This window comes from Colossoma macropomum, unplaced genomic scaffold (genome assembly GCF_904425465.1).
Source record: "Colossoma macropomum unplaced genomic scaffold, Colossoma_macropomum, whole genome shotgun sequence".
Taxonomy (NCBI): domain Eukaryota; kingdom Metazoa; phylum Chordata; class Actinopteri; order Characiformes; family Serrasalmidae; genus Colossoma; species Colossoma macropomum.
In genome coordinates, this window is record NW_023494786.1 from 30,967,571 (window position 1) to 30,984,270 (window position 16,700).

General features: G+C 40.4%; 2 protein-coding genes across 2 annotated transcripts in view; both read left to right on the forward strand.

Annotated features, from left to right (window-relative positions):
- pla2g4aa (phospholipase A2, group IVAa (cytosolic, calcium-dependent)) overlaps positions 1-3,419 on the forward strand; it is a 48,844-nt gene extending 45,425 nt beyond the window's left edge. Inside the window, 2 exon segments of the mRNA XM_036565316.1 lie at positions 1,369-1,526; positions 2,608-3,419. Coding sequence (XP_036421209.1) covers positions 1,369-1,526; positions 2,608-2,757 — 308 coding nt within the window. The 3' untranslated portion in view covers positions 2,758-3,419.
- Positions 3,420-9,880: 6,461 nt separating this feature from the next.
- Positions 9,881-16,700, forward strand: arpc5a (actin related protein 2/3 complex, subunit 5A). The gene is made up of 4 exons (XM_036565321.1): positions 9,881-10,126; positions 11,278-11,350; positions 12,721-12,897; positions 15,368-16,700. Exons 1-4 carry the CDS (start codon positions 9,987-9,989, stop codon positions 15,428-15,430), a joined length of 453 nt encoding a protein of 150 aa, XP_036421214.1. The 5' UTR covers positions 9,881-9,986; the 3' UTR covers positions 15,431-16,700.

Below are 16,700 nucleotides of genomic sequence, written 5' to 3' on the forward strand. Positions count from 1 at the left end.
GCATCTGGGGTGAAAGAAGAATTGTGTAAATTTGATTTTTCACTGAACTGTCCCTTGAAATATAAAGAGGTTTTATTCCAAAGTAACTTTGGACCATTTCTCCTTTTCTTGGTCAATATTATTCCTCAAACATTTTACACAGTTTTTAGTTTGTAGATCAGTTTTTGTTGGATATACATGTCAGGTTCCTAAAAACCCAACCCCTGTGAAAATGAAGGATATGGTCACACAGTACTGTGCCATCTGAGTGAATGATATCTGCACTGTAAAAGCATTTATTTGTTAAAAAACAATAAGTTTAGAATGAATACAAATAGACAATCCATCAAGGTAGTCCAGTATTTACAGTTACTGTCCAATACCTAGTTTATCAAATCAGTCCTTCATTAAATTGAATAAGGTGCTGCTGATGGAACTGAACAAGCCCATGCAATAACTAGAGAGCAATGAGAAGACAGGAACTAAACTGTCTTCTTTCAACTAACATGTCTATAACTTATTATCGGTACCAAAATTATTATTGGTAACAAAAAATATTGGTACATGTTACTGTGTTTATGTTTATTTGTACTTATTCTGATTTAATATTGTGTTTTACTGGCAAAAACATACTTTCTGCAGGTAAAATACAATTTTCTTTGCTGCCTTAAACCTTTGCAAAGCACTGTGTGTCGTCAGTATATTCCAAAATGTAAATATAATATATTGCGATGTATTTTTAGTTTAGTACTTTGTATTGTGTTTGTATTGTAATTGTATGAACAGATGGCTGGAGAGAACAGCAGTGCTTTTAAGTGTTAAGTCTCAGTTTGGATTTGACCTGAATTCAGTCTAAAGCTGCAACTCCGTATAGTTCACCAAATGCAGAGTGAATTCTATAGACGGAAACAACGCCACAATGTCCAGAATACATCTGAAATACACGTAAGGTGGTATAATAAGGTACATGAACACTGCTGATGCCACACTGACAACAGTGCGACTCTCGGCTCAGCTCTCTCGACTCTCGTTAGTCTGTTTCTGAGAGGCTTTGAATTTGCAGTAGGTAAACATGACTGTAAACAAGGCAAACAGAAACTAAAGACATGCACGCCAAACATGCGAGGACATGTTACTTTCAGATTCACAACAGTGCAACTCTCTCAGCTTGACAAAACTTGTATATGAAAGGGTTTTGCATTTTTTTTGTTAAGGCTGTAACAGTATGCATATTTTTATTATCTGGGGTCGACTGGGGTGACACAAACGGTTTTCAACAGCAAATCAATTTAAATTTGTGGTGTTAAAGCTCAAAATTCTTTGATTTTTAAGAAATGCCATACGAAATAAACACTTTTAACATCTGCCTTGCGTGCCTTTGCCTTAAAGGAGTGCCCAGAGAGACGGATAAGGAGAAGGAGTTCGGTGACTTCGATATATTTGATGATCCTGCGACTCCTTATTCCACCTTCAACTTCCAATACTCCAACCAGGCTTTCAAACAGCTGCACGACCTGATGGAGTTCAACACGCTCAACAATATCGAGGTTTGCTCAGTTTCACAGTCCATGAGACGTGCCAAATTTCAGCCTTCTTAAAAGGCTAATGATAGACTTTGTTATTAAAATGTGATTATAGTTTCTTATTGTACTTTATTAACCACCTTAAACTCTAGGCTTATTATTCAGTTATTGATTGACCTAAGGTGTATTATCCAATGATTACTATTAATTGTTAAGTAAATACCATAAAGCTGAAGCACTGTTGAAGCTGGGTTAGTTTTACCAGAAGAGATTGTGTAATTGAATTAGTCAGAATTTGATTGGTCACTTCCTACAGGGAAAAGTGTCTGAGTAATTTCCCCAAACTCTGATACATGTCCAGACAGAAAGATCACAGCCCAGATGTTCACATCCGTGTTACGCCACAGTTCACATTCAATAACAATAACAACACGCCACATGGCTGCGTCTGTTTGCAGGTTTTTTTTTTCTAAACTGCAGATTCATACTAGATTAAAATCACTCCTCAATTATTACTGTCAGACTGTAAAACTACACACTGCAGATTCATGCTGGATTAAAATCACTCTACAATTATTACTGTCAGACTGTAAAACTACACACGCTGCAGATTCATACTGGATTAAAATCACTCCACAATTATTACTGTCAGACTGTAAAACTACACACGCTGCAGATTCATACTGGATTAAAATCGCTCCACAATTATTACTGTCAGACTGTAAAACTACACACTGCAGATTCATACTGGATTAAAATCGCTCCACAATTATTACTGTCAGACTGTAAAACTACACACTGCAGATTCATACTGGATTAAAATCGCTCCACAATTATTACTGTCAGACTGTAAAACTACACACACTGCAGATTCATACTGGATTAAAATCACTCCACAATTATTACTGTCAGACTGTAAAACTACACACACTGCAGATTCATACTGGATTAAAATCACTCCACAATTATTACTGTCCAGCTAATCCAGCTCCAATATCATTTAAGATCCATGTCACATAGTTTTGTGAGTGGAGAATGGAAGTGTGTGTGTGGAATTCAGGGGGTTAAAAATATCTCGCTCCAATTTCTCTGTATTGTTCTGCAGGTTATTAAAGATGCCATCAAAGACAGCATTCTCCAGAGACGAGAGAACCCGTCTCGCTGTTCAGTTACTCTCTCGCTGAACGAGATTGAAAACAAGAGGTTCCTGAAACGCGACTCCAGCAGCATAAAAAAGGACGCCCCAAAGAGATAACCCAAAAACAGCGAAATCACAGCCTGCAGGGGAGCTGCGCTGAGGCATCAGCATTCGCTGGACAATAAGTTAAAAATGTACATAACAAAGCATAACTGGATGTCCTTCTTCAGAGTTGGGGAGTTTTGTTGTTTTGTGAACTTTTTTACTCATGTTTGGGGAGATTTTCTTCAGTTCCAGTCTTTTCTACAGACCTCTATAAGACCATTACTAAGCATTACCTGATGCACTGCATTGCACAACTGTCTAAAGCCATAAAGGACTTTTGGCTGGAGGATCTTTGAGATGTGAGAGGAATCCACACGTAGTACATATTTCATCACTGTCCATAGAAAAACAAGTATCTACAAAATACAGGAGAGGGCAAAAATGGTCTTAACTTTTAATGTAAGTCAATGTAAAGATATTTTATTCCAGGTCATGTTAGTGCTTTGCTATTAGTCCATTAATCGTTATATTTTCACACAGTGTAAAGGACAGCTAGTGTGTTCAAATGATACGTGTTTTTCTTTGAACAGCGACAATTTGCTGTGTCCCAACTGTGTACTAAACACTGATCTCATGTGCTGGAGGTTAGGGAACCAGCCCTGTGACCGGAAGATCACCGGTTCGATCCCCTGAGCCGACAGTACGTGACTGAAGTGCCCTTGAGCAAAGCACCTAACCCCCAACTGCTCCCTGGGTGCTGTGGATAGGGTTGCCTACCGCTCTGGACAAGTGTGCTCACTGCCCCCTAGTGTGTATGTGGTGTTTCACTGCACGGATGGGTTAAATGCAGAGGTGAAATTTCCCCGTTGTGGGACTAATAAGGGTCACTTAATCTAATCGTAATCTAGTATGTAATATATTCAGTAGTGCAGAAATAATCCAACATGCACTCTTAAAATTGGTCAGTTTTGAGTACAGTGCTGATGGACACTACAGTGTGAAGCGGTAATAGAGATGCTGTTTGTGTTATGGCTGGAGAATGTTCAAAATTTGGTGAAAAGCCAAACATCACATACACTAGATGTCTGAGTTTGTAGACTCCAGCTCCTCCAGTGCAGCGTTTCTTCTGAAATGAAGGGTATTAATAGGGAGTTTGTCCTCCTTTGCTGCAGTAACAGCCTCTACTTTCCTGGGATGGCTTTACACTAGATGTTGGAACATTGCTGTGAGGATTTGATTAAGCATTAGTTAGGTCAGGTACTGATGTCGGATGGTCAGTTCTGAATCAGTCCAACTCATCCCAAAGGTATTGGATGGAGCTCCATCACTCCAGAGAACACAGTTCCACTGCTCCACAGCACAGTGTTGGAGGCTTTATACCCCTCTAGCCCATGCTTGGCATTGGGCCTGGTGACCTTAGGCTCATGTTTGGCTTCTCCAGAGTGTCCCATGCTACTGGTCAATGCTTTTCTACAGAGATGACATATTAGAAGCTAAAAAGGTAGCTAAAAGATGAAGCTGGTAAGGGCCCAGTTTCCAAAAGCCTCTTAGTGCGATGCTCACTCTAGCATTCAAGAACCATCTGAGGTTTTGCATAGCATGGATGTAGACAGTAGTTTAAAAACACTGACCCATTAACCCACTGCATGTTTCATTGAGTGCATATATATAAGCTCCCCGGACAAAAAATTAGTGACCTTGCTTGTTTAAGGTGGTGACTTATTTTTGTCCGGGGAACTTGTGAATAAGCTTTGCTTCCAGGATAGAATTGCTTCTAGAAATGCAGATCCTTCGCAACCAATTTCTGAAAGAACTCTCTGCAGGGAAGCGATTTTTATTCACAAGCCGTGAAACATGCCGGCGGGACCTGCCTGTCAGTTTTGTCTTTCGGCCACAATTCTGACGAGAATTTCCTGTAGACTGGGATTTTTGCCACTGCTGGTCGACCTGTATGACAGCTACTTCCTTCACACTGTGGCCTTTGGTACACCCAAATGCAGTCACTCCTTTTGGCCAATGAATAACATCTGCTTTGCGACCCATTTTCCACACATCGAACAAGACATTTACTGCACTGTACCACCTTTTCTCAATCCATAAATCCTGTCACACGCAGGCATTTACAGCCAGATCACCCTTGTGCAGCGCCATCTGCAGGAGCCTGGAGTTACTACCAACTTAAACACACAGGGTGACTCATTTTTGGTCCAGGGAGCTTACATATATATATCCCTAGTAGTCAGCTCATGTAGTTAGCATGGCAACGTGCACAGTCATAAACAAAAGTTTGGATGTCGCTGGTCAAATTACATGTTTTGTTGATTTTCTAAGTTAAAATAGAAGAAGTAAAAAGAAATAAAATGTTAATATTTTCCAGTGAGTTAAACTCAGCAGATAAACTGGTATTGTGTATTAAAATGTGCAGAAATGTGTTTTGACTAGGGTTGCACGAACTTTTGCATCCGACTCTAAGGTACACTTTACCGTATTGGTGTTTATTGTACGGTTGGTACACAGCGGTGGTCTGTTTTTGTTTACCCATTTTAATTTTCTCCTACTTTACTTTTTTTTTATATATATATTTTTTCTTATATATATTTTTCCTTTCTTTTTATTTTGTCATGAAAAGTCACTCAGTCACAGTGGGAAAGCTGTTGATTCATTGTTGCACATGCAGTTGTTTTGTTGTGACCTGGATTTCTGGAGGAAAAAAAAAAAGCAAAGCCATTTATGAAAGGATTCAGTTACCCCCCTCCCCAGCCCCGGGGTAAGAAGACACACAGTCGGACACTGTAAGCACCACCCCCCGTTTGGGATGGGCTGAAAGTGATGGCGTGATGTGGCATGTTTTACACACCTCACCGACTGCCTGCTATCTGCTTTACTCCTCATGCACATTCCACCATCACCTCACTCACTGGGTCCTCTGTAGTACGGAGACGTTCATAAGGCTGTGGCCGAGTAGCAGAGGTTTTATAATGATTTAGTTACATTATTTTTTATTTAATCACTATTTTTGTTTCCTTCATCATCATTTGTCATCATTTGTTAAAGGGCAAATCCACCAATCTTTCATAATTTCTGCATAATTCAGTGTTTGAGATGTAACCAGAGTCATTCAGAGTGGTTTCGTGTGAAATGGTTCTGATATCTTTACAGTGGTGGTGATAGGAGCCAAGGGTTACCATGACTACAACACAAATATAGACATTTTATTTACTATCCAAAACCACCAGTGAACCTACACGTCTTCTGGGTTTTATATGGAATGTTGATGGTGAAATAGTGAAAAACCTGAAAAATAAGTTTTCTTTTAGGGACTATTTTGCCTCACAACACCCTGCATGTATGAATGGAGTCTAAAAACATATTTTAGGCCAAAACCTTGTCAAAAATATCATAACACAGTGTCTCAGACATGAGACTTTCTGTGAGGGAGCTTTTAGAGGCATTCAGACTTTGTATATCTCAACGATTTAATTATGCAGCAATTCTGAAAAATGGGTGGAACTCTCCTTTAATACTGTTGAATGTTTCTGAATGGCATCGTGTATATGCTCATTAATTAATAGTAAACCAGTCTTATTTATGAATCAGGCATGTTTAATATTATCTGTTAAGTTCTATGTTATATATTTAAAGGCTGTCAATGATTTCAATATTATTTTAATGTTTATTTCATGATTATAAAATAAACAAACAGAATAAACAAATGTATGAAATCATATTTTCTTCTTAAACGGCACTGCAGGTTACGCGAATGATGAAGATGAGTGATGAAGGGTGTCTCAGACCCAGAATCGGGACTAAAAGACATCCTGTAAACAAAATGAGACACTGGCCTAAAGCTAGAGGCTCAAAATATGTAGTTCATGATTAGCGTGGTTTTAGCAGAGAACCTGTAGAGAGGAGAATTACCACTGTGTAGTATCTTCCGGGTTTCTCAAACACTAGAGGGCGCTCCCGAGCGAGTCCAAAATGAATGGGTTGATATGGAGCACAATCATTTCCTGAACACAGAACAGCATAAAACATTTTAACACCGCTGTTATATTTTAAGAGCTTTTAAACTCGAGTTATAGGAGTTTAAAACGGCGCCTAATTTACGTTCATGACGTCAGTGAGTGCAAACAGAATGAGCTGCTCCGCTCGTCAACCAATCAGCACTCAGTAGCAGTAATTCTGACCAATCAGCACTCGGTAGCAATAATGCTGGGGTCCTGGGGCCGTATTACAGAAAATTCTTAAGTCTGAGATCTGCTTTGTTGTCATGGCAACTTAAAACTGAATTTAGGACAGAGGCCATTACGGAACAACAGTTCTTAAGTCTGTAATCTGATCTTATTTCCAGATAAGAAAATGGTTTTACAGAAACATCCTAAGTTGCCAAAATATCCTAAATATTTTCTTAACTGTAAGATGAACCCAGAGGGTGTAATTCTGCGCTACGGTAGAGCATTTCGATAAGGCAGCACAGCTGGTCAGAGCACCGCCACTGACTGCCTTAGTTTCGTGTAGCTTAGTGACATCAGATTGATGCACAGTAGCTTTAGCTCGCATGTAGCACTATTAGTGTTATAGCAAGCAAAGTTTATTTATAAAGCGCTTTTTACAACAGGTGTTGTCACAAAGCAGCTTTACAAAGAAATCAGCATTACAGAAAGAAATCCGGGTCCGAGCCCCCATGAGCGTCGCCAGTGGCAACAGTGGCAAGGAAAAACTTCCTAAGAGAAACAGGAAGAAACCTTGAGAGGAACCAAGACTCAGAAGGGGAACCCATCCTCCTCTGGTCCACACCGGATAGTAAACAGCATTAGTATAAAAGATTATAGTATAAAAACAGGGAAAACTACGGAGCCCTGCTGGTGACATCCTGTATAAATAAAAATAATGCGTGGCCACGACTTAGTAAGGCGTGGGAATGAGATGATTAAGTCGTGGCCATGACTTAGTAAGGTGTGGGAACGAGATCACGGCTTACTAAGTCGTGGCCACACATTAGGATCTCGTTCCCACGCTTTACTAAGTCGTGGCCACGACCTAATCATCTCATTCCCACGCCTTACTAAGTCGTGGCCACACATTATTTGTATTTATACAGGATGTCACCAGCAGGGCTCCGTAGAAAACAGGTGGAGCAAATGATTAATTTGATTAGTTTAGTTCACGCAGCAGCAGCAGCATCAGTGGGGTCAGGTTGTGAGGGTGAGGTTTGCACAGCGTTGTACAGCAAGAAGCTCAATGGTGGTCAAGCCGGTCCAGAGGGCTGGCAGCGGTGGCACCTGATCAAGGCAGAAGAGGCAGCAGCATCAGATGCACAGGATGGGCAGCTGTTCAACTCGGCAAAGAAAAGAAAGAAAGGAAAACACACAGAGAGTCAGTTCTGTAATGGGTGACTGATCACAGATTACAGTGTTAGCAGAGCAGCAGAGACTCTGGCTGGTATAGAACCGACAGGGAAAGCTCTTTAACGACCTCATGATTCGGAGGATCCAGTGGTATTCGGGAGAAAAGTGTTCACAGGACAGAACGTATCGGGTTCTGAACATTTTTTATTTAACACAGGGGGCGCTAGAGGCGATTTTTAGAAAACCCTATTCATTCTGTCCATAGAGAAATGGAGCTCAGACCTGGAGTTCCTAATATGGGCATACGAGCATGGAGCGGACTACAAAATGACGACACGACTCCAGTGGTCTGTTGAAAACGGTGCTTTGACTTGTGGGTTTTTTTTTCTAACAGCGTTTTAAAGCTCCAGACGCTGCAGACTCGACCTCCACCGTCCCGCTGATTACCTTCGTGTGTTAATGTTGATGAATTATTACAGTGATGGTGGTTCATCGCGCTTTAGTTTCATTTGACCCTGTTTACCTCAGTAACGGTAGCTAATGTTAACGTTAGCCGTCTGGCTAACTAACTTGATTACGTGTTTACGTTTCAGCTGTGTGTGTGGTTGGTTGCTAGGTAACAGACACAACAGTTGATTGTCGACTTCAATCGAGTACGTTAAGATTTCCTAACTTGAGAAAAGATAAGATGCTGTAAGATAAGATTCCTAAATTTAGATAAAATTTACTTCTGTAATACGAAAAATCGTATCCTGACCTGTCAGATCTTAAGTTAAGACAAAAAGATAAGACTTTTCTGTAGCTGCCCAAAACTCGTTTGCTGTGGAAAGAAGGAAACGTACAGGTGAGTTTTCTTTGCCTTTTTGGTAAAATGCATCCTTCTACTTTCTAAAATTAAAGGACAGTTCTGTTTAAGTGATTAGAAACTATTTTAACTCCTTGTTTTTAGCTGCTCTGTTCACCCCCATTCGTTGAGGACTCGCTCGCGGGCGCCCTCTGCTGTTTTGCAGTCATGTTTTAGATAGAATGGGGGAAACAGGAAAAGGCCAGGCTCCTCATAAACCGGCACTTATCTCAGTTTATATATATATATATATATATATATATATATATATATATATATATATATATATATATATATATATATATATATATATATATACACACACATATACATACATAAATGTAACTTTACTCACTCCAAACCAGATTTTCTCAAATTTGAAACAGAAGCTAAACAACACATAACTTCTGTTACCCTCTCCAAAAAAAAGCTGTCAAAGAATGACGTATATGATGGTATATGCACCTTATTTGTTTTTGTAAAAACACGCGTTCTTTCCTCTGGCTTTCTTTTTTTGTTTAAACTTCGTTGTTTAAATTTGTTAACCACATCTTTTGTTTATGCATTTTGTTATCTGACTTAACTATATCTGTTCTGCTTTAGACTGCTTTTGTACAAATGTAATTATTAATAAATAAATAAATAATAATAATAATAAAAAGTCACAGTTTGTATATCTAGGTGAAGTACACAGAAACACAAGCCAGTCCCTCCTTCACAATAAGAGTCCCTGTATAATAACTCCGCGAATACATGCTGTGGAAATAATAATCTGGTATTAACATTTCTGCAGTATGAATTACGACTGTTTTGGGGTCCAGACACACACATAGACGTTACAAGTGGGGGGGGAACAGAAAACCTAGGAAATTTAGACCATTTAAAATCAGCAACCACGCGCTTGATAGTGGACAGGCGAGCGAAAGCGCTTTAGCACAACCCAGTGGTCAAAGTGTGGCAGTGCATGCAGCGATCGCGCAGGCGGCCAGCAGGCGGCGCTCTGAGAGGAGCTCATCGCGGAAGCGGCTACAGGAAGAGAAGTGAGTCCCGGAGGCCCGGCGTTCAGATTTAGACGGTTTTCGTTCGCTGACTTTAATAAGGAGTCAAATATGTCGAAGAACACGGTGTCGGACCGCTTCAGGAAGGTGGACGTGGACGAGTATGACGAGAATAAGTTCGTGGACGAGGAGGAGGGCGGGGAGAACCAGCTGGGTCCGGACGAGGCTGAGGTGGACTCGCTGATCAGACAATATCCTTCAGAACCAGCCGCCCTGCGGCCGGGCAGTTCGCGCGCGCACCCGCGTGCTGTTTTGTGATGAAACGTGCTGTTTTGGCGCTGATCGGTGATTAAGCCGAGTCTCGCGCCTCTCCGTCCGCGGCTGTGATGGGTGTGGTAGCGGCAGTGGCTCCATTCATTTACCGTTCACCCCATTTCCCCGCAGCAGCGGCGGCAGCTTCCGCCCGCTGCGCCAACTCTGACTGCAAATGTGCAGAAATAGCGTCAGTGTAAAGTTAACCGGGCTACCTGCGGTCTAACGGAGCCCCTGAGCTGACCAGGTGATTATTTGTTAATAAGGCGTGGCCACGATTTACTATATTGAGGCGACGAGTTCATTGTAGTTACTCGTGGCCTCAATATTTTAATTTGTGGCCTCAGTATGTTAATGTGTGGCCTCGATATTTTAATTTGTGGACTTGCTGTTGTAATTTATGGCCTCAATATATTAATTTGTGGCCTCACTATATTAATTTGTGGCCTCACTATATTAATATGTGACCTCTGTATGAATTTGTGGCCTCAATATATTAATGTGTGGCCTCAATATTTTAACTTGTGGCCTTGCTATTGTAATTTATGGCCTCAATATATTAATTTGTGTCCTCACTATATTAATTTGTGGCCTTACTATGTTAATATGTGACCTCTGTATGAATTTGTGGCCTCAGTATATTAATTTGTGGCCTCAACATAGTTACTTGTGGCCTCAACATTCATTTGTGGCCTCAATATTTTAATGTGTGGCTTGTATATTAATTTGTGGTCTCAGTATATGAATATGTGGCTTTAATGTAGACATTTTTGGCCACACCGTATTAAAAATAATCACCGTGTCACCGTAGGAGCTCCGTAACTTAGACAGTGCAGCAGTGACTGGGCTGTAATAGTGAATGATTAGGTGTGTTGGATTAGATGTGTTAGATTAGATCTGTTGGATTAGATGTGTTAGATTAGATCTGTTGGATTAGATGTGTTAGATTAGATCTGTTGGATTAGATGTGTTAGATTAGATCTGTTGGATTAGATCTGTTAGATTAGATCTGTTAGATTAGATGTGTTTGGTGTAGTTTTTAAAGCTACAGTTGCTGTTAAAGTGGAGTTTTTTCCTGAGTGCTGCTCACAGGAAACCTGATGGGGGCGCTGCAGGCCGTGCTGAAGAACCCACCAATCAACACCAAGAACCAGAACGTGAAGGTGAGTCAGAGTTTAGGAACACCAGAGCCGCACTGCATGGCCAAAAGTTGTAAAGGCAATGGTTCTGTTTAGAACCAGGAGTTCTATATAGAACCATTTCATGCTTAAAGGGTTCTTTGCATGTAGAAATAGAACCATTGCTCTTACTTAAGAACCCTTGAAGATCCATCTTTTTTAGTGTGTATCTGCACAGCCCTTATATTGAATAGGTTCAGCTTCTTTGAAGGGGAATTCCACCAAATTTTTGAAAATATCTCCATAATGAAATCGTCGTAAACAGAGTCATTCAGAGTGGTTTGGTGTGAAATGGTTGGTTGTAGAGACTCAGATGTCTTTATGGTGGTGGTGATAGGAACCAGGGGTCGCCATGACTACAACACAAATATAGGCAGTTTATTTACTATCCAGAACCACCAGTGAACCTACAGGAGTCTTCTGAGTTTTATATGCAATGTTGATGATGGGAAAATAGTGGAAAATCTGAACATTTTCTTTGGGGACTATTTTATTTTACACCCTTGACCCTCTTCACTATAAATAAGTTTAAAAATATATTTTAGGCCAAAACCTGAAAAAAATAATAAAACAAGGTCTCAGACGTCAGACAAACACCCTGCATGTACTCCTCTGGCATAAATAAGATTTAAAAAAGTCAAAAACTATCAGAAAACAGTGTCTCAGTCATCAGGCAGTGTATTAATAACCAGTTCATGTAGTAACTCTCTGTGAGGGAGCTTTTAGAGGTGGACGTCTGGTTCCTATCACCACCACTGTGAACAGCTCTGACTCAGTAAGTTTCTCTAAAAATAGGTTTTCGGCCCACAGTGTCACAGCAGCAGTGCGAAACAGAGCCTGACAGCAGACATCTTATTCACAACTTATATATATATATATATCTCGCTGTTGTCTGAAGAAAACCTCGTATCTCCAAAATGGTAACTTTACAGGAGAAGGAAAAAAACCTACTTTACTTTTAATGTAAGTCAAAGGAACCAGAGTTTTTTTCAGGTCAGTTTGGGTCGTTTCTTTTGGTACATTCTTCGTGAAATGTACACACAATGTAAAGGACAGCAGGCATTTTCAAACTATGTCAAAAACTGAAAAACAACATAAATGGAGATACAAGCTTTTCTTCTGACAGCAGTGAAATGTAAAATATAACGGTTATAGAGCACAGGAGCTGGATTACTACACTAAATGAAGCCCTGCAGCAATAAATGTTAGATTTCACTGTAATGCTAATCTGGGAATGATTCCTGTATCGGTGCATCCCCAACACTCAGTCAGTTTTCTGGTAACTCATTTTACCTGTTACCTGTAGGTTCATGTCACATGGTCAGTGTAACTGTACCTCGTGTGTTTGTGTGCAGGACCGAGCTGAGGGTCTGGTGCTGAAAGTACTCACAGCCTTTAAGAGCAGTGATATAGAGAAGGCGGTGCAGTCTCTGGATAAGAACAAAGTGGACCTCCTGATGAAGTACATCTACAAAGGCTTCGAGCGGCCCTCGGAGAACAGCAGTGCGGTTCTGCTGCAGTGGCACGAAAAGGTAATATTTTATTCATAATCTTCAGCGTCACATGAGCGCAGCTTCCTCAGCAGCGAAAGCTGAAACAGAGGAACAGCAGAGCGACTTTGCTCACTCCTTCACTGAGGACACACCCTGAGGGCCTCACGAAAGTGTATAGCACATAGATAACAGTACGTCAGAGGTGTTGAGATTAGAGAACAAAAAAAAACTGCGTTTAAGCTGCCTGTCTGAACATTGCATTAGTTTTAGACCTTATTATTGAATGTGGTTCTTTGTCTGTTGCAACTTATTAAGCCTCAGAAACTTGCCTTGTTAGCTGATTTGAGCACGACAAAAAATCTATATATATATCGCTGTTGTCGGATTAAAAACTCGTATCTCCAAATTAGTAACTTTACAGGAGAAGGAAAAAACCTACTTTACTTTTAATGTAAGTCAATGGAACCAGACTTTTCTTCCAAGTCATTTTGGGCCGTTTCTTTTGGTCCATTCTTCATGAAATTAACACACAGTGTAAAGGACAACGGGTATTTTCTAATTATGTCAAGAACTGAAAAATTACAAGGTTTTGTTCTGACAGGAGCTGTGTGTGTGTGTGTGTGTGTGTGTGTGTATCATCGCTGTCCAAAGAAAAACATGTCTCTCTATTTTTGTCAAATTTTAATTTTCTGCATTATTTGAACATGGTGACTGTCTTTTACATCGTGTGAAAATTTCATGATGAATGAGCCAATAGGAATCCTCTAAAATTACTTGGAATAAATATCTTCACACTGACTTGCATTAAAAGTTAAGAATGTTTTTGCTCTCTCCTGTCAAGTTACCATTTTATCTATCTATCTATCTATCTATCTATCTATATATATATATATATATATATATATATATATATATATATATATATATATATATATATATATGTGTGTGTGTGTGTGTGTGTGTGTGTGTATGTACACATGTCAAAAAGCCACATTAAATCTGACTTTTTTCAGTCATACTCAAGCCTCCTTGTAAGTGATTTGAAATCCGATTCCACCTGCATGTGACTTAATTTGAGTGGTCAGGTTGGATTTCATGTGATTCTCATTCAGAGCGCAGCAGTTCATGACATCAGTGTGTGACAAGAAAGTCAGCGATGCATATTTAAACGGACATTTAGGTACCATATTTTTTACTTCGTATCTTGTTTCACAGCGACAAAGCCCGTCTCTGAATATCGCTGCAGCCCTGAGCTTATTAGCAGTCTGTTGACCTGGTCAAGCTTCACTAATGTCACATTCTGTTCATGCTGTTGTTGTGAACACTGTTGTGAAATATACACTAAAAACTAAAAATAGCACATTCTGTCTCTAACTGGACACGTCGGCGTGTTCAGTTGGAGACGCATTCGGAGATACTTTTAACACAGAACGTGTTAAATAAGAAAACAATGACGGTGTTAAAACAGGTGACACAAGTAAGTGCTGTTTGCTAGTTATCATCAAGTTTTGACCCCACTGGTCAGCGTATGCATAGGTGCACAGTTACTACGGCAACCACTGTAGATATGTGAGCAAGTGCGACTGCAGTCTGACCGTCCAAATCGGATTTCGTTACTCGAAATCTGAACAGTCAGACTGAAAAGTCAGATATAAGAAATCTGGTTTTGCCTGCAGTGTGAACACAGGCTAAATTTTATGTATCAAGAAAACGTCTTTAAGTATCGTGATGTTGTATTTTGTCATATCACCCACTCCTGGATGCGTCTAGGGCCCAGTCCCATCTCTTATTTTTACCCCTACCCTTGTTTTTGAGTTTTCACTTTGTCCCTTGTAGCTGAGTTACAGGTTTTAGTGGTTGAAATCTTCCCTATGAAATGAAACCCTCAAATAAAAAGAGCATCACTTCATTAACAGCTACTAGTGCTGCTCTGTAGGCGACCCTGCCAGTCTGCAGTGACAGCAGAGGAGGGTAAAGTTCAGCTCCTCACTGCTGGGCTTTAGTTACATTTAGGGCATCATATGCCTTTATCACCCACCCCTAATTCTTCAGTGATATGAAGCTGAAGTCAGATATTCACCAGCTTCTTGTTCGAATTTTCCCGTTCCACCTTAAATGTGGGTAGTAGTTCTGATGCCTGAGGTGCCAGACTGTAACTGCTGCACCATTTAAGGTGGAACGGGAAAGTTAGCTAGCAGTTTCCGAGACATCAGCATAATACTAGCAATTTTTATGCTTGTTATGAAGAAAAGGACCATAACACACTGAAATTACGTTAAACTAAGATAATAAAATGGTTATTGTAATTTTGTAACAGAGAAAATTCTCACATTTGTGGGTTTCTTTGGTCTCTTGCTCAGCCATGTAGCCCTACCCCTCTATCTCAACAACAATCAGGACACCCTACCCCTAGACATGAACACTCAAAACGTAGGGGAAGGGCTAAGTGGTAGGGGCGAAGGGTGAAATTGGGACTGAACCTAAGTGCTCTTTCTGTCTTTGTTCTTAGGCTCTCTCAGCAGGCGGCGTGGGCTCCATCGTCCGTGTGCTCACGGCCAGGAAAACCGTTTAAGCCCTCCTCACCCAAACCTCTTGGCAGCGCTGGCACAGGGATTGGCAGGCACAACCCCAGACAGCGCCTGGCACCCACCTACACTGTGGAGGACTTCCAGTCTAGCATCTCTCACTTTCCCTCTTTCTTCTCTCTTTTTATATTGCTTCTGTTCTGGGTTTCTTGCAGAGACGACAGACCACCGCTGCTCAGCTCATTGCGGTGGTCGTCTTCAGTGGACAGCTGTTTTTTTAACTCATCCACTGAGGAAGCTGTCTCTAACCCAGTGGACTGTTGAGGTGGCTTTAGGTTTATTATTATACAGTAGAATGTATGTGTTTTAGGCACGACTGTGGTCTTTTTGAAACAGTGTCATGTACAGTGATGTACTACACATTCTCTTCACCCCTCAAACTACTATCTGATGCAACTTACCAGCTTTCATTGGGTCACTTTTTCTTCTTTTTCCTCAAATCTGCAGGGCAACTTCACCCAAAAGCTCTAAAGAAGTGATTTCTCTCATTCAATTTACCTGCAACCACTTGCATGAAACATCTTACGTTATTCTTTTTAAATTAAACACATAATCGATGCATTTAAAACTGTAAATTTATATAAAAAGTGCTGAAACTTAGAGTCTAAAATTCATTGTACAAGATATTAAGACTGAAATTCACTGAAAGAACTTAACTCCAGCCCTTAGAAATGAACAGGCTGTTTTTTTTATTACTGTGCCTTTAAGACTGATATACGTAAATGAGCTCTGTTCTGATTGGCTGCACTGCAATGCCTCATTAAAGTCTGGCCTCAAACATTCCTTATAACTTCAGCATGAATTGGTGGCGCTAAACAGCTGAATGGGTGGACGTGTGTAATGTGACCTCATAAAAACAATGAATTCAAAACGATGTTTTTGCAGCTTAGTTTCAGTATACAGACTGCATGGACTTCAGAGTGGACAGTACATTTTGTTAATTCAGCAGTTCTTACATACTACACCAAAACTCTTGTTTATAAAGGTGAGGAAATTTCAGTTTCAGGTCCTTTAAAGACGTTTTATGCGACCACAGGTTTTTAAAGCAGGGTTTCTCAACAACTGGGGCGAGGACCACAAGTGGGCCACAACACACCCCTTGGTGGTCCTTGGACCTATACCGAGGTGGGGGCAGTGGTCTGTTGGGCACCTATGATGGCACTTTGTCATGAAAAATATATTGAAAAAATAATTGACCTAATAAAAAAAGATATAAAATGTTTTCGGGCGGTTAACAACATCAATACAATTAAATAA